The 22,670-nt window shown below is 64.6% G+C and overlaps 1 protein-coding gene across 1 annotated transcript in view; it reads right to left on the bottom strand.

The window, feature by feature from the left end:
- ASB10 (ankyrin repeat and SOCS box containing 10) overlaps nucleotides 1–22,124 on the bottom strand; it is a 36,877-nt gene extending 14,753 nt beyond the window's left edge. Inside the window, 2 exon segments of the mRNA XM_075917561.1 lie at nucleotides 6,757–7,028; nucleotides 20,914–22,124. Coding sequence (XP_075773676.1) covers nucleotides 6,757–7,028; nucleotides 20,914–21,139 — 498 coding nt within the window. The 5' untranslated portion in view covers nucleotides 21,140–22,124.
- Nucleotides 22,125–22,670: the final 546 nt, after the last annotated feature.

The following is a 22,670-nucleotide window of genomic DNA, read 5'->3' as shown; positions in this document are numbered from 1 at the left end:
CCGGTCAGGGGGACTGTAAAGAGCCCCGGATTTGAGCAATTCGCCCTGAGCGGACGCCCTAAGCTGTGCCCAGACACGGCCCGGTCTGTCACACTATCCAAAGCCCAAGATTTGGTAGTGATGGGGGACTTCAACTATCCAGACATATGTTGGGAAACTAACACAGCGAGGCACAGGCTATCCAATAAGTTTCTGGACTGCATTGGAGACAACTTTCTGTTTCAGAAGGTTGAAAAAGCTACCAGAGGAGAAGCTGTTCTGGATTTGGTTTTAACAAATAGGGAGGAACTAGTTGAGAACTTGAAAGTGGAAGACAGTATAGGGGACAGTGATCACGAAATAATAGAGTTCATGATCTTAAGGAAAGGTAGGAGGGAGACCAGCACAATTGAGGGAATGGATTTCAGGAAGGCAGATTTTGATAAGCTCAGAGAACTTGTAGGTAAGGTCCCATGGGAAGCAAGACTGAAGGGAAAAACAACTGAGGAGAGTTGGAAGTATTTCAAAGGGACGTTGTTAAGGGCCCAAAAGCAAACAATTCCGCTGTGTAGGAAAGACAGAAAATATGGCAAAAGACCAGCTTGGCTTAACAAGGAGATCTTGCATGATCTCAAAATAAAAAAGGAGTCATATAAAAAATGGAAACTAGGGCTATGTCTAGACTGCAGGCTTCTTTCGAAAGAGGCTCTTTCGAAAGCATCTTTCGAAAGAGCCTCTTTCGAAAGAGAGCGTCTAGACTGCACGGAGAAATTTCGAAAAAGCGGCTTGCTTTTTCGAAAGAAAGCATCCAGTGAGTCTGGATGCTCTCTTTCGAAGAAGCCCTATTTACATTGAAGAACGCCTTCTTTCGAAAGAGGAACTTTCGAAAGAAGGCGTTCTTCCTCGTAAATTGAGGTTTACCGCCATCGAAAGAAAAGCCGCGTTCTTTCGAATTAATTTCGAAAGAACGCGGCTTGAGTCTGGACGCAGGGGAAGTTTTTTCGAAAAAGGGCTACTTTTTTCGAAAAAACCCCTGAGTCTGGACACAGCCTAGGACAACTAACAAAGGATGAATATAGGCAAGCAACACGGGAATGCAGGGGCAAGATTAGAAAGGCAAAGGCACAAAATGAGATCAAACTAGCTACAGGCATAAAGGGAAACAAGAAGACCTTTTATAAATACAATAGAAGCAAGAGGAAGACCAAGGACAGGGTAGGCCCACTGCTTAGTGAGGAGGGAGAAGCAGTAACAGGAAACTTGGAAATGGCGGAGATGCTCAATGACTTCTTTGTTTCGGTCTTCACCGAGAAGTCTGGAGGTGTGCCTAACGTAGTGAATACAAGCAGAGAGAGGGTAAGTTTAGAAGATAGGATACACAAAGAACAAGTTAAAAATCACTTAGGAAAGTTAGATGTCGGCAAGTCACCAGGTCCTGATGAAATGCATCCCAGGATACTCAAGGAGCTGATAGAGGAGGTATCTGAGCCTTTAGCTATGATCTTTGAAAAATCATGGCAGACAGGGGAGATTCCAGAAGACTGGAAAAGGGCAAATATTGTGCCCATCTATAAAAAGGGGATAAGAACAACCCAGGAAACTACAGACCAGTCAGTTTAACGTCTGTCCCAGGGAAGATAATGGAGCAGGTAATTAAGGAAATCATATGCAAACACTTGGAAGGTAATAAAGTGATAGGGAATAGCCAGCATGGGTTTGTGAAGAACAAGTCATGCCAAACTAATCTGATAGCTTTCTTTGATAGGATAACGAGCCTTGTGGATAAGGGAGAAGCGGTGGATGTCGTATACCTAGACTTTAGTAAGGCATTTGATACGGTCTCGCATGATATTCTTATTGATAAACTAGGCAAATATAACTTAGATAGGGCCACGATAAGGTGGGTGCATAATTGGCTGGATAACCGTAGTCAGAGAGGAGTTGTTAACGGTGCTAAATCCTGCTGGAAAGGGATAACAAGTGGAGTTCCTCAAGGGTCTGTTTTGGGACCCGTACTGTTCAATATCTTCATCAATGATGTAGATATTGGGATAGAGAGTACGCTTATTAAGTTTGCAGATGATACCAAACTGGGTGGGGTTGCGACTTCTTTGGAGGATAGGGACATAATTCAAAATGACCTTAGCAAGTTAGAGAAATGGTCAGAGGTAAACAGGATGAGGTTTAATAAAGAGAAATGCAAAGTGCTCCACTTAGGAAGGAACAATCAGTTCCATACATACAAGATGGGAAGCGACTGTCTAGGAAGGAGCATGGCAGAAAGGGATCTAGGGGTCATAGTGGACCACAAGTTGAATATGAGTCAACAGTGTGATGCTGTTGCAAAAAAAGCAAATATGATTCTAGGTTGTATCAACAGGTGTGTTGTAAGCAAAACTCGTGAAGTCATTCTGCCGCTCTACTCTGCACTAGTTAGGCCTCAGCTGGAGTACTGTGTCCAGTTCTGGGCGCCACATTTCAAGAAAGATGTGGAGAAATTGGAAAGGGTACAGAGAAGAGCGACAAGAATGATTAAAGGTCTAGAGAACATGACGTATGAAGCCAGGCTTCATGAACTGGGCTTGTTTAGTTTGGAAAAAAGAAGATTAAGGGGGGACATGATAGCGGTTTTCAAATATCTAAAAGGGTGTCACAAGGAGGAAGGAGAAAATTTGTTCCTCTTGGTTTCTGAGGACAGGACAAGGAGTAATGGGCTTAAAGTGCAGCAGGGGAGGTTTAGATTGGACATTAGGAAAAAATTCCTAACTGTCAGGGGTGGTCAAATATTGGAATAAATTGCCAAGGGAGGTGGTGGAATCTCCCTCTCTGGAGATATTTAAGAACAGGTTGGATAGACATCTGTCAGGGATGGTGTAGACGGAGCTTGGTCCTGCCTTAAGGGCGGGGGGCTGGACTGGATGACCTCTCGAGGTCCCTTCCAGTCCTATGATTCTATGACACAGGGCACCTCGGTAACGAGCACCCACCCCCACCCCAGACCCACCCCCACAGCACAGGGCACTTCGGTAATGAGCACCCACCCCCACCCCAGACCCACCCCCACAGCACAGGGCACTTCGGTAACGAGCACCCCCCCCCGCCCCACACCCACCCCCACGGCAAAGAGCACCTTGGTAAAGAGCACCCACCCCGCCCCACACCCAACCCCATGGCACAGGGCACCTTGGTAAAGAGCACCCACCCCGCCCCACACCCACCCCAACGGCACAGCGCACTTCGGTAATGAGCACCCACCCCACACCCACCCCCACGGCACAGGGCACCTCGGTAACGAGCACCCTCCCCCGCCCCACCCCCACCTCCACAGCACAGGCACCTCAGTAACGAGCACCCTCCCCGCCCCACACCCACACCCCACGGCACAGCGCACTATGGTAATGAGCACCCACCCCGCCCTATCCCCACCCCCACGGCACAGGGTACTTCGGTAACGAGCACCCAATCCCACCCCACACCCACCCCCACGGCACAGGGCAACTCGGTAAAGAGCACCCGCCCCACCCCACACACCCACCCCCACGGCACAGGTACCTCGGTAACGAGCACCCTCCCCCGCCCCACCCCCACCCCCACGGCACAGGCACCTCGGTAACGAGCACCCTCCCCGGCCCACCCCCACAGCACAGGCACCTCGGTAACGAGCACCCTCCCCCGCCCCACACCCACTCGCAGGACACAGGGCACTTTGGTAACGAGCACCCACCCCGCCCCACCCCCACCCCCACCCCCACGGCACAGGGCATCTCGGTAACGAGCACCCGTCCCGCCCCACACCCACCCCCACGGCACAGGGCATCTCGGTAACGAGCACCCTCCCCGCCCCACACACCACCCCCACGACACAGGGCACCTCGGTAAAGTGAACCCTCCCCCGCCCCACACCCACTCGCATGACACAGGGCACTTCGGTAACGAGCACCCTCCCCGCCCCACACCCACCCCCACGACACAGGGCACCTTGGTAAAGTGAACCCTCCCCCGCCCCACACCCACTCGCATGACACAGGGCACTTCGGTAACGAGCACCCTCCCCGCCCCACACACACCCCCACGACAGAGGGTACTTCGGTAACGAGCACCCACCCCCGCCCCACACCCACCCCATGACACAGGGCACCTTGGTAATGAGCACCCTCCCTCGCCCCACACCCGCCCCCATTGCATAGGGCACCTCAGTAACGAGCAGCCTTCCCCGCCCCACACCCACCCCCACGGCACAGGGCACCTCGGCAACGAGCACCCTCCCCTGCCCCACCCCCATCCCCTCGGCCCCTTCCTCATCTGCCATTCCATCCACCTGCTGCGTGCTGCCCATACGTCCGCCTGTCCCTCAGCCATAACCCCCCCACCCCTCAGCCGGCCCCCACACATCCACCACCCACCCCTCAGCCATAACCCCCCCACCCCTCAGCCGGCCCCCACACATCCACCACCCACCCCTCAGCCATAACCCCCCACCCCTCAGCCCACCCCCACACATCCACCGCCCACCCCTCAGCCGTAACCCCCCCACCCCTCAGCCCACCCCCACACATCCACCACCCACCCCTAACCCCTCATCCGGCCCCCACACATCCACCACCCACCCCTCAGCCCTAACCCCCCACCCCTCAGCCCACCCCCACACATCCATCACCCACCCCTAACCCCTCATCCGGCCCCCACACATCCACCACCCACCCCTCAGCCCTAACCCCCCCACCCCTCAGCCCACCCCCACACATCCATCACCCACCCCTAACCCCTCATCCGGCCCCCACACATCCACCACCCACCCCTCAGCCATAACCCCCCCACCCCTCAGCCCACCCCCACACATCCATCACCCACCTCTAACCCCTCATCCGGCCCCCACACATCCACCACCCGCCCCTCAGCCCTAACCCCCCCACCCCTCAGCCGGCCCCCACACATCTGTCACCCACACCTAACTCCTCAGCTGGCCCCCACACATCCACCACCCACCCGTCAGCCATAACCCCCCCACCCCTCAGCCCACCCCCACACATCCATCACCCACCCCTAACCCCTCATCCGGCCCCCACACATCCACCGCCTACCCCTTAGCCATAACCCCCCCACCCCTCAGCCGGCCCCCACACATCCATCGCCCACCCCTCAGCCATAACCCCCCCACCCCTCAGCCGGCCCCCACACATCCACCGCCTACCCCTTAGCCATAACCCCCCCACCCCTCAGCTGGCCCCCCCACATCCACTGCCTACCCCTCAGCTGTAACCCCCCCACCCCACAGCTGGCCCCCCCACATCCACTGCCTACCCCTCAGCCATAACCCCCTGTCACGTTACCGGAGTTTAAGGGAAGCAGCCAGGTCACTGCTGCACCCATGGGGTGTGTTCGCCCCAAAAGTTGGTACGAAGGGGGCATGTGAGGTGTCAAACAAAAGTGTCTATTGTTTCTGTGTCTGCCCTTCATATGCCTGTGTAATGTCGGGGTGTGGAGTTCTGAATACGGACTCTCTGTGGAGACTGGAAGTGTCTCTGTATGTGGTTGAGCGATGGGCTCGGCCTATGGACATGCCAATTAGCAAGGCTCCAGGGACAGTAGGTTTCCTAAGTACCAGAGACCCACCTGGGCAGGGATCTAGGTGCCTGGTCAGAGACCATGTGACTCTCTCCAGCTTGGAAGAAGCCGGGGTGGGAGATAAATAGGCCATGTGGCCGACTCCACCTTGGTCTTCAGATCTGTCCCTGACCCCGGATGCAGCCTTGCAGGGATCAACGAACCAGGAAGAACTGTGGACCCATCCTGACATGGGATGTGACCAAGGACTTTTAAGCCAGCGGCTGTAACACCTCTGCTAGAGCCTGCACCGAGGACTGGGAGATTCGGTGCATGTAACGTATGATACTTTAACAACCTCACTCTCAGGCTTCTGCTTCTTGTAGTAATAAACCTTTAGATTTTAGATTCTAAACTCTTGTGGGTGCAATCCAGAGTGTAAAGTGACCTGGGGTCTGTGGCTGGTTTCTTGGAATCGGACAGAACTTGTTTGAGGTAGGTGAGATTGGGCTCTAAGATCCCCCACCTGTGGGCAGCCCCAGGGCTGATCGGGGCACAGGGAGAGCTGGGGTGTCCGAGGGGTTTTGCTCGTGAGGTTTCTGGCTGGCCAGGCCTCTGGAGCGCTCGGTGCGGCTGGTTTGTGGCCTGTTTGGGAAGGTCTCCAGTCTGGGGCTGTAAGGAGCCCCGAGTGTGAGCGATTCGCCCTGAGCGGACGCTCTCAGCTGTGCCCAGACACGGCCTGGCCCGTCACATCCCCCCACCCCTCAGCCATCACCCCCGCTCCATTGCCACACCCCCAACCCTCAGCCAGCTCCAGTCCCACCCCCCTAGTGTCCAGTAGCCCCTGAGTCCCCCACCTGCCTGTCATTCACCCCCTATGCCTCCACCCTGCTGTTCCCCCACCTCCCCCGTGGCCCCAGGCTCCCAGGGCCCTGTGCAGCGCTGTGCAGAGACCAGTGGGTTCCAGCAAACAGGACAGGGCTGGGCAGCAGGACTCGTGGATGCCTGCAGCTCTGCCCGGCCTTGCTGCGTGCCTGGGCCTGCCCCAGAGCCTGTGACAAGCCCGTCTGAGCCGGCCCCATGCTCAGCAGCTGCAGCCTTGGGACTGGAGCCTGCAACCAGCTCCCAGAGTCTGCGCACGCCAGCCGGCCGGGCAGACACTTGCCGGGGCAGCCCCAGCGGCCGGGGTGAAAGCAGCCTCTGCCCAGGCGGGCTGGGCGCGGCGGAGGTGACTCACTGGATGGAGGCTGTGCTCTGGCAGAGGTGCAGGGGCTGGTGGCCAGCCTCAGAGACCGCCGCGGGGTCGGCCCCGAAGGAGAGCAGCAGGCGCACGCAGCCTGTCCTGGCTGCCGCGCAGGCCTCGTGCAGGGCCGTCTTGCCGCCAGGCGCCAAGTCCACGGCCGCTCCCCGGAGCAGCAGGTGCCGGAGGCAGTCCAGGTAGCCCCGCCCGGCTGTGATGTGCAAGGGGGTGGTGAGCTCCTGCTCGTAGGCCAGCGACCAGAGTCCTGCCGCGGGAGAAGGGCCGTGAGCGCCAAACGTACATGCAGCTGCAGCCCGCCCCGCCCGCCCCTGAACAGCCTCCCCCCTCTCGCCCCCCCATGGCTCCCCTGGCCCCCCGGGCCCTCGCCCCCCCTTCTCCCCACCCAGCCATCTCCCACAGAGCAGGCCCCCCCACGGCTCCCCTGCCCCCCCGGGCCCTCGCCCCCCCTTCTCCCCACCCAGCCATCTCCCACAGAGCAGGCCCCCCCCACGGCTCCCTTGCCCCCCCTGTGGCCCTCGCCCCCCTTCTCCCCACCCAGCCATCTCCCACAGAGCAGGCCCCCCCACGGCTCCCCTGTCCCCCCGGGCCCTCGCCCCCCCTTCTCCCCACCCAGGCATCTCCCAAAGAGCAGGCCCCCCCCCACGGCTCCCCTGCCCCCCCTTCTCCCCACCCAGGCATCTCCCACAGAGCAGGCCCCCCCACGGCTCCCCTGCCCCCCCGGGCCCCTCGCCCCCCCTTCTCCCCACCCAGCCATCTCCCACAGAGCAGGCCCCCCCACGGCTCCCCGCCCCCCCGGGCCCTCGCCCCCCCTTCTCCCCACCCAGCCATCTCCCACAGAGCAGGCCCCCCCCACGGCTCCCTTGCCCCCCCTGTGGCCCTCGCCCCCCTTCTCCCCACCCAGCCATCTCCCACAGAGCAGGCCCCCCCACGGCTCCCCTGTCCCCCCGGGCCCTCGCCCCCCCTTCTCCCCACCCAGGCATCTCCCACAGAGCAGGCCCCCCCCACGGCTCCCCTGCCCCCCCGGGCCCTCGCCCCCCCTTCTCCCCACCCAGGCATCTCCCAAAGAGCAGGCCCCCCCCCACGGCTCCCCTGCCCCCCCTTCTCCCCACCCAGGCATCTCCCACAGAGCAGGCCCCCCCCACGGCTCCCCTGCCCCCCCGGGCCCTCGCCCCCCCTTCTCCCCACCCAGGCATCTCCCAAAGAGCAGGCCCCCCCCCACGGCTCCCCTGCCCCCCCTTCTCCCCACCCAGGCATCTCCCACAGAGCAGGCCCCCCCCACGGCTCCCCTGCCCCCCCGGGCCCTCGCCCCCCCTTCTCCCCACCCAGCCATCTCCCACAGAGCAGGCCCCCCCACGGCTCCCCGCCCCCCCGGGCCCTCGCCCCCCCCTTCTCCCCACCCAGCCATCTCCCACAGAGCAGGCCCCCCCACGGCTCCTCTGCCCCCCCGGGCCCTCGCCCCCCCTTCTCCCCACCCAGGCATCTCCCACAGAGCAGGCACCCCCCACGGCTCCCCTGCCCCCCCGGGCCCTCGCCCCCCCTTCTCCCCACCCAGCCATCTCCCACAGAGCAGGCCCCCCCCCACGGCTCCCTTGCCCCCCCTGTGGCCCTCGCCCCCCTTCTTGCCACCCAGCCATCTCCCACAGAGCAGGCCCCCCCCCACGGCTCCCCTGTCCCCCCGGGCCCTCGCCCCCCCTTCTCCCCACCCAGCCATCTCCCACAGAGCAGGCCCCCCCCACGGCTCCCCGCCCCCCCACGGCTCCCCTGCCCCCCCTTCTCCCCACCCAGGCATCTCCCACAGAGCAGGCCCCCCCCACGGCTCCCCTGTCCCCCCGGGCCCTCGCCCCCCCTTCTCCCCACCCAGACATCTCCCACAGAGCAGGCCCCCCCCAGGGCTCCCCTGCCCCCCGGGCCCTCGCCCCCCCTTCTCTCCACCCAGGCATCTCCCACAGAGCAGGCCCCCCCCACGGCTCCCCTGCCCCCCCGGGCCCTCGCCCCCCCTTCTCCCCACCCAGGCATCTCCCAAAGAGCAGCCCCCCCCCAAGGCTCCCCTGCCCCCCCCAGGCCCTCGCCCCCCCTTCTCCCCACCCAGGCATCTCCCACAGAGCAGGCCCACCCCACGGCTCCCCTGCCCCCCCGGGCCCTCGCCCCCCCTTCTCCCCACCCAGCCATCTCCCACAGAGCAGGCCCACCCCACGGCTCCCCTGCCCCCCCGGGCCCTCGCCCCCCCTTCTCCCCACCCAGGCATCTCCCAAAGAGCAGCCCCCCCCCCAAGGCTCCCCTGCCCCCCCCAGGCCCTCGCCCCCCCTTCTCCCCACCCAGGCATCTCCCACAGAGCAGGCCCACCCCACGGCTCCCCTGCCCCCCCGGGCCCTCGCCCCCCCTTCTCCCCACCCAGGCATCTCCCACAGAGCAGGCCCCCCCCACGGCTCCCCTGCCCCCCCGGGCCCTCGCCCCCCCTTCTCCCCACCCAGGCATCTCCCACAGAGCAGACCCCCCCCACGGCTCCCCTGTCCCCCCGGGCCCTCGCCCCCCCTTCTCCCCACCCAGGCATCTCCCACAGAGCAGGCCCCCCCCACGGCTCCCCTGCCCCCCCCGGGCCCTCGCCCCCCCTTCTCCCCACCCAGCCATCTCCCACAGAGCAGGCCCCCCCCACGGCTCCTCTGCCCCCCCGGGCCCTCGCCCCCCCTTCTCCCCACCCAGGCATCTCCCACAGAGCAGGCCCCCCCCACGGCTCCCCTGCCCCCCCGGGCCCTCGCCCCCCCTTCTCCCCACCCAGGCATCTCCCACAGAGCAGGCCCCCCCCACGGCTCCCCTGTCCCCCCGGGCCCTCGCCCCCCCTTCTCCCCACCCAGCCATCTCCCACAGAGCAGGCCCCCCCCACGGCTCCCCTGCCCCCCCGGGCCCTCGCCCCCCCTTCTCCCCACCCAGGCATTTCCCACAGAGCAGGCCCCCCCCACGGCTCCCCTGCCCCCCCGGGCCCTCGCCCCCCCTTCTCCCCACCCAGGCATCTCCCACAGAGCAGGCCCCCCCCACGGCTCCCCTGCCCCCCCGGGCCCTCGCCCCCCCTTCTCCCCACCCAGCCATCTCCCACAGAGCAGGCCCCCCCCACGGCTCCCCTGCCCCCCCGGGCCCTCGCCCCCCCTTCTCCCACCCAGGCATCTCCCACAGAGCAGGCCCCCCCCACGGCTCCCCTGCCCCCCTGGGCCCTCGCCCCCCCTTCTCCCCACCCAGGCATCTCCCACAGAGCAGGCCCCCCCCCACGGCTCCCCTGCCCCCCCTTCTCCCCACCCAGCCATCTCCCACAGAGCAGGCCCCCGCCACGGCTCCCCTGCCCCCCCGTGGCCCTCGCCCCCCCTTCTCCCCACCCAGCCATCTCCCACAGAGGAGGCCCCCGCCACGGCTCCCCTGCCCCCCCCGTGGCCCTCGCCCCCCCTTCTCCCCACCCAGCCATCTCCCACAGAGCAGGCCCCCCCCACGGCTCCCCTGCCCCCCCGTGGCCCTCGCCCCCCCTTCTCCCCACCCAGGCATCTCCCACAGAGCAGGCCCCCCCACGGCTCCCCTGCCCCCCGGGCCCTCGCCCCCCCTTCTCCCCACCCAGGCATCTCCCACAGAGCAGGCCCCCCCCCACGGCTCCCCTGCCCCACCCAGGCCCTCGCCCCCCCTTCTCCCCACCCAGGCATCTCCCACAGAGCAGGCCCCCCCCACGGCTCCCCTGCCCCCCCGGGCCCTCGCCCCCCCTTCTCCCCACCCAGGCATCTCCCACAGAGCAGGCCCCCCCCACGGCTCCCCTGCCCCCCCCGGGCCCTCGCCCCCCTTCTCCCCACCCAGCCATCTCCCACAGAGCAGGCCCCCCCCACGGCTCCCCTGCCCCCGCCGGGCCCTCGCCCCCCCTTCTCCCCACCCAGCCATCTCCCACAGAGCAGGCCCCCCCCACGGCTCCCCTGCCCCCGCCGGGCCCTCGCCCCCCCTTCTCCCCACCCAGCCATCTCCCACAGAGCAGGCCCCCCCCCACGGCTCCCCTGCCCCCCCGGGCCCTCGCCCCCCCTTCTCCCCACCCAGCCATCTCCCACAGAGCAGGCCCCCCCCCACGGCTCCCCTGCCCCCGCGGGCCCTCGCCCCCCTTCTCCCCACCCAGCCATCTCCCACAGAGCAGGCCCCCCCCCATGGCTCCCCTGCCCCCCCTTCTCCCCACCCAGCCATCTCCCACAGAGCAGGCCCCCGCCACGGCTCCCCTGCCCCCCCGTGGCCCTCGCCCCCCTTCTCCCCCACCCAGCCATCTCCCACAGAGCAGGCCCCCGCCACCGGCTCCCCTGCCCCCCCGTGGCCCTCGCCCCCCTTCTCCCCACCCAGCCATCTCCCACAGAGCAGGCCCCCCCCATGGCTCCCCTGCCCCCCCTTCTCCCCACCCAGGCATCTCCCACAGAGCAGGCCCCCCCCACGGCTCCCCTGTCCCCCCGGGCCCTCGCCCCCCCTTCTCCCCACCCAGCCATCTCCCACAGAGCAGGCCCCCCCCACGGCTCCCCTGCCCCCCCGGGCCCTCGCCCCCCCTTCTCCCCACCCAGGCATTTCCCACAGAGCAGGCCCCCCCCACGGCTCCCCTGCCCCCCCGGGCCCTCGCCCCCCCTTCTCCCCACCCAGGCATCTCCCACAGAGCAGGCCCCCCCCACGGCTCCCCTGCCCCCCCGGGCCCTCGCCCCCCCCTTCTCCCCACCCAGCCATCTCCCACAGAGCAGGCCCCCCCCACGGCTCCCCTGCCCCCCCGGGCCCTCGCCCCCCCTTCTCCCCACCCAGGCATCTCCCACAGAGCAGGCCCCCCCCACGGCTCCCCTGCCCCCCCGGGCCCTCGCCCCCCCTTCTCCCACACCCAGGCATCTCCACAGAGCAGGCCCCCCCCACGGCTCCCCTGCCCCCCCTTCTCCCCACCCAGCCATCTCCCACAGAGCAGGCCCCCGCCACGGCTCCCCTGCCCCCCGTGGCCCTCGCCCCCCCTTCTCCCCACCCAGCCATCTCCCACAGAGGAGGCCCCCGCCACGGCTCCCCTGCCCCCCCGTGGCCCTCGCCCCCCCTTCTCCCCACCCAGCCATCTCCCACAGAGCAGGCCCCCCCCACGGCTCCCCTGCCCCCCCGTGGCCCTCGCCCCCCCTTCTCCCCACCCAGGCATCTCCCACAGAGCAGGCCCCCCCCACGGCTCCCCTGCCCCCCGGGCCCTCGCCCCCCCTTCTCCCCACCCAGGCATCTCCCACAGAGCAGGCCCCCCCCCACGGCTCCCCTGCCCCACCCAGGCCCTCGCCCCCCCTTCTCCCCACCCAGGCATCTCCCACAGAGCAGGCCCCCCCCACGGCTCCCCTGCCCCCCCGGGCCCTCGCCCCCCCTTCTCCCCACCCAGGCATCTCCCACAGAGCAGGCCCCCCCCACGGCTCCCCTGCCCCCCCCGGGCCCTCGCCCCCCCTTCTCCCCACCCAGCCATCTCCCACAGAGCAGGCCCCCCCACACGGCTCCCCTGCCCCCGCCGGGCCCTCGCCCCCCCTTCTCCCCACCCAGCCATCTCCCACAGAGCAGGCCCCCCCCCACGGCTCCCCTGCCCCCGCCGGGCCCTCGCCCCCCCTTCTCCCCACCCAGCCATCTCCCACAGAGCAGGCCCCCCCCCACGGCTCCCCTGCCCCCCCGGGCCCTCGCCCCCCCTTCTCCCCACCCAGCCATCTCCCACAGAGCAGGCCCCCCCCACGGCTCCCCTGCCCCCGCGGGCCCTCGCCCCCCTTCTCCCCACCCAGCCATCTCCCACAGAGCAGGCCCCCCCCCCATGGCTCCCCTGCCCCCCCCTTCTCCCCACCCAGCCATCTCCCACAGAGCAGGCCCCCGCCACGGCTCCCCTGCCCCCCCCGTGGCCCTCGCCCCCCTTCTCCCCACCCAGCCATCTCCCACAGAGCAGGCCCCCGCCACGGCTCCCCTGCCCCCCCGTGGCCCTCGCCCCCCCTTCTCCCCACCCAGCCATCTCCCACAGAGCAGGCCCCCCCCCATGGCTCCCCTGCCCCCCCCTTCTCCCCACCCAGCCATCTCCCACAGAGCAGGCCCCCCCCACGGCTCCCCTGCCCCCCCCAGGCCCTCACCCCCCCCTTCTCCCCACCCAGCCATCTCCCACAGAGCAGACCCCCCCCACGGATCCCCTGCCCCCCCGTGGCCCTCGCCCCCCTTCTTGCCACCCAGCCATCTCCCACAGAGCAGGCCCCCCCCACGGCTCCCCTGCCCCCCCCTTCTCCCCACCCAGCCATCTCCCACAGAGCAGGCCCCCCCTCACGGCTCCCCTGCCCCCCCGGGCCCTTGCCCCCCCTTCTCCCCACCCAGCCATCTCCCACAGAGCAGGCCCCCCCCACGGCTCCCTTGCCCCCCCTGTGGCCCTCACCCCCCTTCTTGCCACCCAGCCATCTCCCACAGAGCAGGCCCCCCCACGGCTCCCCTGCCCCCCCGTGGCCCTCGCCCCCCCTTCTCCCCACCCAGCCATCTCCCACAGAGCAGTCCCCCCCCCCACGGGTCCCCTGCCCCCCCGTGGCCCTCGCCCCCCCTTCTCCCCACCCAGCCATCTCCCACAGAGCAGGCCCCCCCCCACGGCTCCCCTGCCCCCCCGTAGCCCTCGCCCCCCCTTCTCCCCACCCAGCCATCTCCCACAGAGCAGGCCCCCCCCCATAGCTCCCCTGCCCCCCCGTGGCCCTCACCCCCCTTTTTGCCACCCAGCCATCTCCCAGAGAACAGGCCCCCCCCCCATAGCTCCCCTGCCCCCCGCCCTCCCTGCGGCTCTCGCCCCCCCTTCTCCCCATCCAGAGATGGGCAGCTGGAGAGCAGCATCTGCTGAGTGAGCCCAGCGGGTAGCAATACCATACCAGGCCATCCTTCGGCTGCCTTCAGACCGGCTCCCGGCCAGCAGCCCCTGCTCCCTGGCTGCCCGGCTCCAAGGCAGTGCCAGCCACCAGCAGCAGCGCAGAAGGAAGGGTAGCAATACCGTACCAGGCCATCCTTCGGCTGCCTTCAGACCGGCTCCCGGCCAGCAGCCCCTGCTCCCTGGCTGCCCGGCTCCAAGGCAGTGCCAGCCACCAGCAGCAGCGCAGGAGGAAGGGTAGCAGTGCTACAATTGCCTTTATGATAAACTTGAGACACCCCCACAACAGCTTTCTGGGTCAGGACCCTACAATTACACCACCCCGACATTTCAGATTGAAATAGCTGCAATCATGAAAACGAGGATTATTGTAACATCCCGTAATGGTGAACTTAACCAATATGGACTGACGTTGGTAGGGCCCTACGTAGAGTCTGTTAAGCCCCTCTCCGAAAGGTGCTGGCTTTTCATTCTGTTGCTGGGTGTCCCACACCAGCTCCACCCCTGCCCTCAGGCCCTGCCCCCTCTCTGCCCCAGAGCTCTGCCCCCATTCCATCTCTTCCAGCCCGCACTTCCCACGCAAGGTTCTCCCTGGTTAAGGAATGAGCGGGAGGGCAGAGGGAGCCCCACAGAACCGCTGAAGGATGGAGCTGCCCCTGCAGAGCTGCTGGGAGTGTGGGGACAGTCACTGAAAAGGGAAAAGGGGATTTTTGCCAGCTCCAGGGGTGCCCCTGCGCTCCTAGGACCTCCACCCCCACCAGCCCTTGAGTGGCTTCTCTCAGAGCACAATAGCACTGGGCACACTGGGCACCAGCGCAATGACCAGGAACGTAAGCGGGGTCGGAACCCAGGCCCACCCAGCCCAGGGTCCTGTCTGCCCAGTGGCCAGGGCTGGGTGCCCCACAGGGACTGAACAGAGCAGGGAACCATCCCCTGTGACCCAGCCCCTGAGACACAGGCCAGGGACCCACCCCTGCCCAGCCTGGCTACCCGCCACTGATGGACCAGCCCCATGGATGTATCTAGCCCTGCCCAGCCTGGCTACCCGCCACTGATGGACCAGCCCCATGGATGTATCTAGCCCTGCCCAGCCTGGCTACCCGCCACTGATGGACCAGCCCCATGGATGTATCTAGCCCTGCCCAGCCTGGCTACCTGCCACTGATGGACCAGCCCCATGGATGTATCTAGCCCTGCCCAGCCTGGCTACCTGCCACTGATAGACCAGCCCCATGGATGTATCTAGCCCTGCCCAGCCTGGCTACCCACCATTGATAGACCAGCCCCATGGATGTATCTAGCCCTGCCCAGCCTGGCTACCCGCAATTGATGGACCAGCCCCATGGATGTATCTAGCCCTGCCCAGCCTGGCTACCCGCCATTGATAGACCAGCCCCATGGATATATCTAGCCCTGCCCAGCCTGGCTACCCGCCATTGATGGACCAGCCCCATGGATGTATCTAGCCCTGCCCAGCCTGGCTACCCGCCACTGATAGACCAGCCCCATGGATGTATCTAGCCCTGCCCAGCCTGGCTACCCGCAATTGATGGACCAGCCCCATGGATGTATCTAGCCCTGCCCAGCCTGGCTACCCGCCATTGATAGACCAGCCCCATGGATATATCTAGCCCTGCCCAGCCTGGCTACCCGCCATTGATGGACCAGCCCCATGGATGTATCTAGCCCTGCCCAGCCTGGCTACCTGCCACTGATGGACCAGCCCCATGGAGGTATCTAGCCCTGCCCAGCCTGGCTACCCGCCATTGATAGACCAGCCCCATGGAGGTATCTAGCCCTGCCCAGCCTGGCTACCCGCCATTGATAGACCAGCCCCATGGATGTATCTAGCCCTGCCCAGCCTGGCTACCCGCCATTGATGGACCAGCCCCATGGATGTATCTAGCCCTGCCCAGCCTGGCTACCCGCCATTGATGGACCAGCCCCATGGATGTATCTAGCCCTGCCCAGCCTGGCTACCTGCCACTGATGGACCAGCCCCATGGATGTATCTAGCCCTGCCCAGCCTGGCTACCCGGCATTCATGGACCAGCCCCATGGATGTATCTAGCCCTGCCCAGCCTGGCTACCCGTCATTGATGGACCAGCCCCATGGATGTATCTAGCCCTGCCCAGCCTGGCTACCCGCCACTGATGGACCAGCCCCATGGATGTATCTAGCCCTGCCCAGCCTGGCTACCCGCAATTGATGGACCAGCCCCATGGATGTATCTAGCCCTGCCCAGCCTGGCTACCCGCCATTGATAGAACAGCCCCATGGATATATCTAGCCCTGCCCAGCCTGGCTACCCGCCATTGATAGACCAGCCCCATGGATGTATCTAGCCCTGCCCAGCCTGGCTACCCGCCATTGATGGACCAGCCACATGGATGTATCTAGCCCTGCCCAGCCTGGCTACCTGCCACTGATGGGCCAGCCACATGGATGTATCTAGCCCTGCCCAGCCTGGCTACCCACCACTGATAGACCAGCCCCATGGATGTATCTAGCCCTGCCCAGCCTGGCTACCCACCATTGATGGACCAGCCCCATGGATGTATCTAGCCCTGCCCAGCCTGGCTACCCGCCACTGATAGACCAGCCCCATGGATGTATCTAGCCCTGCCCAGCCTGGCTACCCGCCATTGATGGACCAGCCCCATGGATGTATCTAGCCCTGTCCAGCCTGGCTACCCGCCATTGATGGACCAGCCCCATGGATGTATCTAGCCCTGCCCAGCCTGGCTACCCGCCATTGATGGACCAGCCCCATAGATGTATCTAACCCTGCCCAGCCTGGCTACCCGCCATTGATGGACCAGCCCCATGGATGTATCTAGCCCTGCCCAGCCTGGCTACCCGCCATTGATGGACCAGCCCCATGGATGTATCTAGCCCTGCCCAGCCTGGCTACCCGCCATTGATGGACCAGCCCCATGGATGTATCTAGCCCTGCCCAGCCTGGCTACCCGCCACTGATAGACCAGCCCCATGGATGTATCTAGCCCTGCCCAGCCTCATGGATGTATCTAGCCCTGCCCAGCCTGGCTACCCGCCATTGATGGACCAGCCCCATGGATGTATCTAGCCCTGCCAAGGCTGAGCTGTGCCCAGTATGAACCTGAGACTGCTGGGCACCTCTCAGCAAGGCTCATGCAGGCCTGGGCTGCCGCCCGCCCTGCCCCCCACAGCAACTGGCACGACGCAGCTACGGGTGGGCGCTCACAGGCAGGGAGCTGGCGCCTGCCCTGTGGCATGGAGCCCGGCCCGCAGGCTGGATGTGAAACTCCCCAGAACTCCCTCCTCACCCACTTGCAAATGAAGCCCGGGATTTGAATTTCCCGGGCTTCATTTGCATAAGCCGGGCGCTGCCATTTTTAAGTCCCGGCTTGTTCGAACCCCGTGTCGCGCGGCTACACACGGCACCGAGTAGCTAGTTCGGATTAGGCTTCCTAATCCAAACTAGCTGTACTCCTCATTCCACGAGACATACAGCTAGTTCGGATTAGGAAGCCTAATCCGAACTAGCTACTCCGTGCCGCGTGTAGCCGCGCGGCACGGGGTTCGAACTAGCTGGGATTTAAAAATGACGGCGCCCGGCTTATGCAAATGAAGCCCGGGAAATTCAAATCCCGGGCTTCATTTGCAAGTGCGGTATGCCTACATTACCCTCCTAGTTCGAATTAGCGGGGTAGTGTAGACATACCCACAGAGAGAGCTGCAAGGGGGGAACTGAGGTACCCCCACACACACTACAGCACCCCCCACGTCATCACATCTCTCCCCCCCTCAAGAGCAAACTGAGTGGGATGACTCTGGTTGGACCCCTGGTCTGTGAGGACTCCTGGGGAATCCCACCCTGCTGAAAAGGGCCAGCAGCGCGTCTGCCACTGTGTCTGCCTCGCTAGAGGGGAGCCACGGCCCCAGGGCAGCGGGTAGCCAAATCCACCACTACCAGGATGTATTTGTTCCCAGTCTGGGTCGCCCAGCCGACAGCCCCCACTGCCTCTATTGCTGCCTTCCGGAACGGCTCCTCCACGATGGGCCGGCGCCCAAGGCAGCTTTTCCCCCCTCTTGGACTTTCCGTGCCCCCTGGCAGGAGTCACAGGCCCAGTGGTATCGCTGCACGGCCACAAATATCCCCGGCCAGTAAAAGGCCTGAAGCAGCCTCAGCCGGGTGCACCGGATCCCCCAGTGCCCCGTGAATGGGATGTCATGGGCCAGGTACAGCAGCTCGGGCGATATTTCTGGGGAACCACCAGCTGCCGCTGGAGCCCCCACGTCCCCCCTCCCCTACGGGGAACCATTCCTGGTACAGGAATCCCCTTTCCCACAGGAATCTCTCCCAGCAGCCTCTCCCCGGGGCTGAGCTGCACTTGGGTCAGCCCAGTCCCTTAGGGTCTGCAAGGAGGGATCTGCCTGCATCTCTGCCTGGAATTCAGCCGCTGGGGCAGGGATCAGGACCTGTTCCCCCCACCTGCCCGGGTCCGGAGTCCCAGGCCTGCTGGGCCCCGTGTCCACTGGGATGGGGCCCTGCGTCTCCTGCAGGGAGCCCTCCCCTGGCTCTGGCTACAGGTGGTGACCAGGGCTCTGTGGGATCCGTCTGCCCTCGCCTCTAGGTTCCCCCTGTGACGTAGTGAGGGCGTGCTGTCTGCTCTAGAGCCCAGTGTGGTATGGGGGGTCCTTGCTGGTTGCTGGGCTTGGGCTGCGGGTGACCTCCCCTGGCAAAGGGAGGAAGGCAGAGACCAACCCTGGTTGGGGGGCAGGGCTGGAAGTGGGGCAGTTTCTGTCTGGGAGCATGGAGGAGACAGCCTAGGGAAGGGGCTGGGATTTAGGGGCCCAGTCTCCCCCATCTCAAAGGGGGCTGAGGCATCCTAGGCCTGCCCTGGACCCAGATTGCATCTGTGCTGGGCTGTATCCTGGAGAAGCAATAAACTCCCCTGTTCTACTGGTTGGGGGAGTCTGTCTATGCCACTATGGGGGGTACAGGAGTCGGGGAACACCGATGTGCCATCACACCTCCCCATCAGCACCTCTGTAGGCAAGTGCTGGTGCACCCCCACTTCCTTGGGGCCCTCCTTAGCCCCCCCATTTCAGAGGCTCCCTGGCTACTGGCACCTTGAATGCGGTCCCATCTATGTCCCTCGGGGTCAGCTGGGTGTTGGGCACCATACGGTCTGGGGACACGACCTCGGGCTGGGCCAGCGTCACCTCCGCCCCGGCGTCCCAGAAGCCAGTCATGGGGCACGAGGCTCTCACTCCCTGCCCCCACCCAGTACATGGAGAGACCTGCCTCCGGAGCATCAGGTCTTCTGGAGGAGCTGGCCCGAACGGACCCCAGGAAGTCTCAGGTTGTGGGGCCTGTCCTGGTACCTGGGGCACTGAGCCTGTTTGTGGCCCTTTTGCCCACAGCAACGGCAGGTCAGGTTCAGCGGGTCCCCTTGGGCCAGCTCCGTCCAGGCCCTGGCTGTTTCTCTGGGGGGCGGATGGCTGGCCCCTGTGTCTTGGGCTCACCCTGTAGGTGACTCCATCGCTCAGCCGAGGTCCCGTCTCTCCGGGACTCCCGCTCTCTCCGGGACTCCCGCTCTCTCCGGGACTCCCTTTCACACTTGGACTGGCTGTCTGTGAACTCATCCGCCAGCCTCCCCACACTATGGGGGCTCTCTGGCCTCCGGTCCTTGAGCCACAGTGTCAGGCTGGGTGTGCAAGCTTCATAGAACTGCTCCAGCATCAGCAGCTTAAGCAGGTCCTCTGCGGTCTGGGCCCCCACCCCGAGCACCCACTTGTGGCACGATTGCGCCAGGCAGGAGCCAGATCCACATAGATCTCCCCCAGTCCCTTCAGCACCCCCCAGAACTTCTTCCTGTACGTCTTGGGGGTCAGCTTGAACTTGTGCAGCTGGGCCTCTTTGACCAGTTCGTAGTTCCCTGGCTGCAGCTTCTCCAGCTGGCTGAGTACCCTTGCAGCCTTGTGATCCAGCAAGGGGGTGAGCTGCTGGAGCCAGTCGGCTGGGGGGACCTGGTACAGCTCGCAGGCTCACTCAAAGGAACTAAGAAACCCGTCCATGTCCCCTTCGTCCTTACATTAGGGCTGTGTCTACACTGGTGCTCTCTTGCGCAAAAACATGCCGCCTGTCTACACTGGCCGCGCGTTCTTGTGCAAGTAAAGTGACATTGTACTGTAGAAAATCACGGCTTCTTGCACGAGAACTCTGACGCTCCCCCTCAGGAAGAAGCCCTCTTGTGCAAGAGCTCTTCCAGCAGAGGCCACTGTAGACAGGCACCAGGAATTTCTTGTGCAAGAAGCCCCGGTGGTTAAAACGGCCATGGGAGCTTTCTTGCGTAAGAGCACGTCCACAGTATCATGGGTGCTCTTGCGCAATACAGTGGCCAGTGTAGACGCTCTCTTGTGGAGGAGTTTCTGTGCAAGAAGCTGCCAGTGTGGGATCGATGCTAACACAGGAGCCAGGGCAAACAGCCTAGTCCTCTTGGGAGAAAGGGGTTCACAGGCCCCTGAAGCCCCCTGTACTGGACTTAGTCTGCGCCCTTCATACTTCCCTCCTCCAAGACTAAAGCAAGTGGCCCCTGAGCCCCCAGGGCACTCCGCCTCCTCCATTGTCCTGGTCCCAGACCAAAGGGGAATCTTCTGTCACCTGGGCCCAGGAGCTGAGAGACTGACACACTTCCCCAGTGAGTCCTGCCTGGCCTCTTCCCCTCATGCAGAGAGAGCTGCAAGGGGGAGGGGAAACAGAGGTACACCCCCCCCACACACACTACAACACCCCCCACTATGTCACACCCTGCCCCTCGACTCCCCTGCCCCGCACTTCCCTCTTGCACCCTCTCAACTTCCCCCCCAATTAGTACTCCCAGCACTTCCTCCTGGATTCCCCCCACCTGTACCCCCCTCGAGTTCTCCCCAATTAGTACCCCCAGCACTTCCTCCTGGATTCCCCCCACCTGTACCCCCGAGTTCTCCCCAATTAGTACCCCCAGCACTTCCTCCTGGATTCCCCCCACCTGTACCCCTCTCGAGTTCTCCCCAATTAGTACCCCCAGCACTTCCCCCTGGATTCCCCCCACCTGTACCCCTCTCGAGTTCTCCCCAATTAGTACCCCCAGCACTTCCCCCTGGATTCCCCCCACCTGTACCCCCCTCGAGTTCTCCCCATTTGGCACCCCAAGCACTGCCCCCCCACCTGTGCCCTCCTTGACTCCCTCCCTTTTAGCACCCCCCACCCCCCGTGCTCGCCCTCACCAAACTTCTGGCTGGTCCACCGCAGCTCATCCCCCTTGGACTCGATGACGAGGTTGACGGCCGCGCTCTCCGTGAAATGCTTCCGCACGGCCTCCAGGTCCCCGGTGAAGAGCGCGTTCTGCACCAGCACATCCCGGCACTCGATGGGCTCCACGCGGCTGCTGCGGAAGCCAGGTACCCCAGGCATCGGGGCTGCCCAGCCTGGGGCTGGGCGCCTGGTGTGCATCCAGCTGCCCGACAGCTCCGCACTGGGCTGCAGGGCAGGGCTGCAGGGGCAGCGGTAGGGGGGCAACGGCCACAGAGAGGGGCAGCTGGCTGCTGCAGCCCCCAAGCTCCTAGCACAGTGACATGCCCTTGGGGGCTGCTCCCGGGCACAGGCCTTACTCAGCCTCTATAAATAGCACCTTGGCAGCGTCCAGCGCCAGCGGCTGTTTACCCTGCACGGCTGGGTGGCGGATCACTCCTGCTCCTGGCTGGCATGGGGCAGTGTGCTCTCTGCCCTAGGGGCCTGCCCGTGGCTCCAGACACGGCACCCAGAGCAGGGCCGGGAGAAATCTGCTCTTCGGCACCCACCACCCACGGGGCCGGGGGTGCCAGCGGGGGCAGGGGGTGAGTGACAAGGCCGGGGGCACCTAGTGAGAGACGCCCCCGCAGGAAATACCAGGGCAAGTGCTGTGAAAGCACCTCCCCCACCGAGGGGCGTGGGGCTGGGCAGGAAACACAGGGACTGTGGAAGGCAGCAGAGGGACCCTCGTGTCACGTTACTGGATTTTAAGGGGAGCAGCCGGATCACTGCTGCACCCATGGGGGGGTTGCCCCAAAAGCGGCACAAAGGGGGTCGTGGGAGGTGGCACACGAAAGCTTCTGTCCTACTGGTTCTGTGTGTGCGATTCGTGGAATTGTACGAGTGCAAGGGGTGCTCAGCCAGTGGCCATGCTCATTAGCATGACTCCAGGGACAAAAGATCTCTAAGGGCCAGAGACACACCTGAGGAATGGCTGATACCTGCAAGCAGGCCAGGGTAATGGTTACTGACGGGGACACAAGGATAGGTTGATGGACCATGTGACCGTCTATGGCCAGGACTCCATTTTTGTTGTCAGTTCTGCTCCGAATCCCAGCTGCAGCCTTGCAGGGAACAATGAGCCAGGAACAACCGTGGACCCGTCCTGACATGGGATGTAACCAGAGACTGTTAAGCCAGCGGCTGTAACATCTCTGCTAGAGCCTGCATCGAGAACGGGGAGATTCAATGCATGTCTGGGCTGTAGTGGGGGGGGGGGGTCTGCTCTGTGCCCGGGTCCCCCTGGGCTGGGCTGTGCGATTCCCACTGACTCACTGGGCCGTAGTGTGTGGGAGGGGAAGGGGGGGGGGGCTGTTCTGTACCCGGGTCCCCCTGGGCTGGGCTGTGCGATTCCCACTGACTCACTGGGCCGTAGTGGGGGGGGGTCTGCTCTGTACCTGGGTCCCCCTGGGCTGGGCTGTGCGATTCCCACTGACTCACTGGGCCGTAGTGTGTGGGAGGGGGAGGGGGGGCTGCTCTGTACCCGGGTCCCCCTGGGCTGGGCTGTGCGATTCCCACTGACTCACTGGGCCGTGGGGGGGGGGGGGTGACGTAGTGGGGGGTAACCTGCTAACTCTCTGGCTGCTGTCTGTAGTTCCATGGAGCAGACAAGCGATGAGTCACTATGCAAAGAGGGTATCCCAACTGGTTTGGCCAGCTGACCCCATGGAGAGGAACAAAGGGAGGTGGATGC

This window comes from Pelodiscus sinensis, unplaced genomic scaffold (assembly GCF_049634645.1).
Source record: "Pelodiscus sinensis isolate JC-2024 unplaced genomic scaffold, ASM4963464v1 ctg63, whole genome shotgun sequence".
NCBI lineage: Eukaryota > Metazoa > Chordata > Testudines > Trionychidae > Pelodiscus > Pelodiscus sinensis.
Note: the sequence above shows the minus strand (reverse complement) of the source record. Positions and strands in the feature narration are given on the sequence as shown.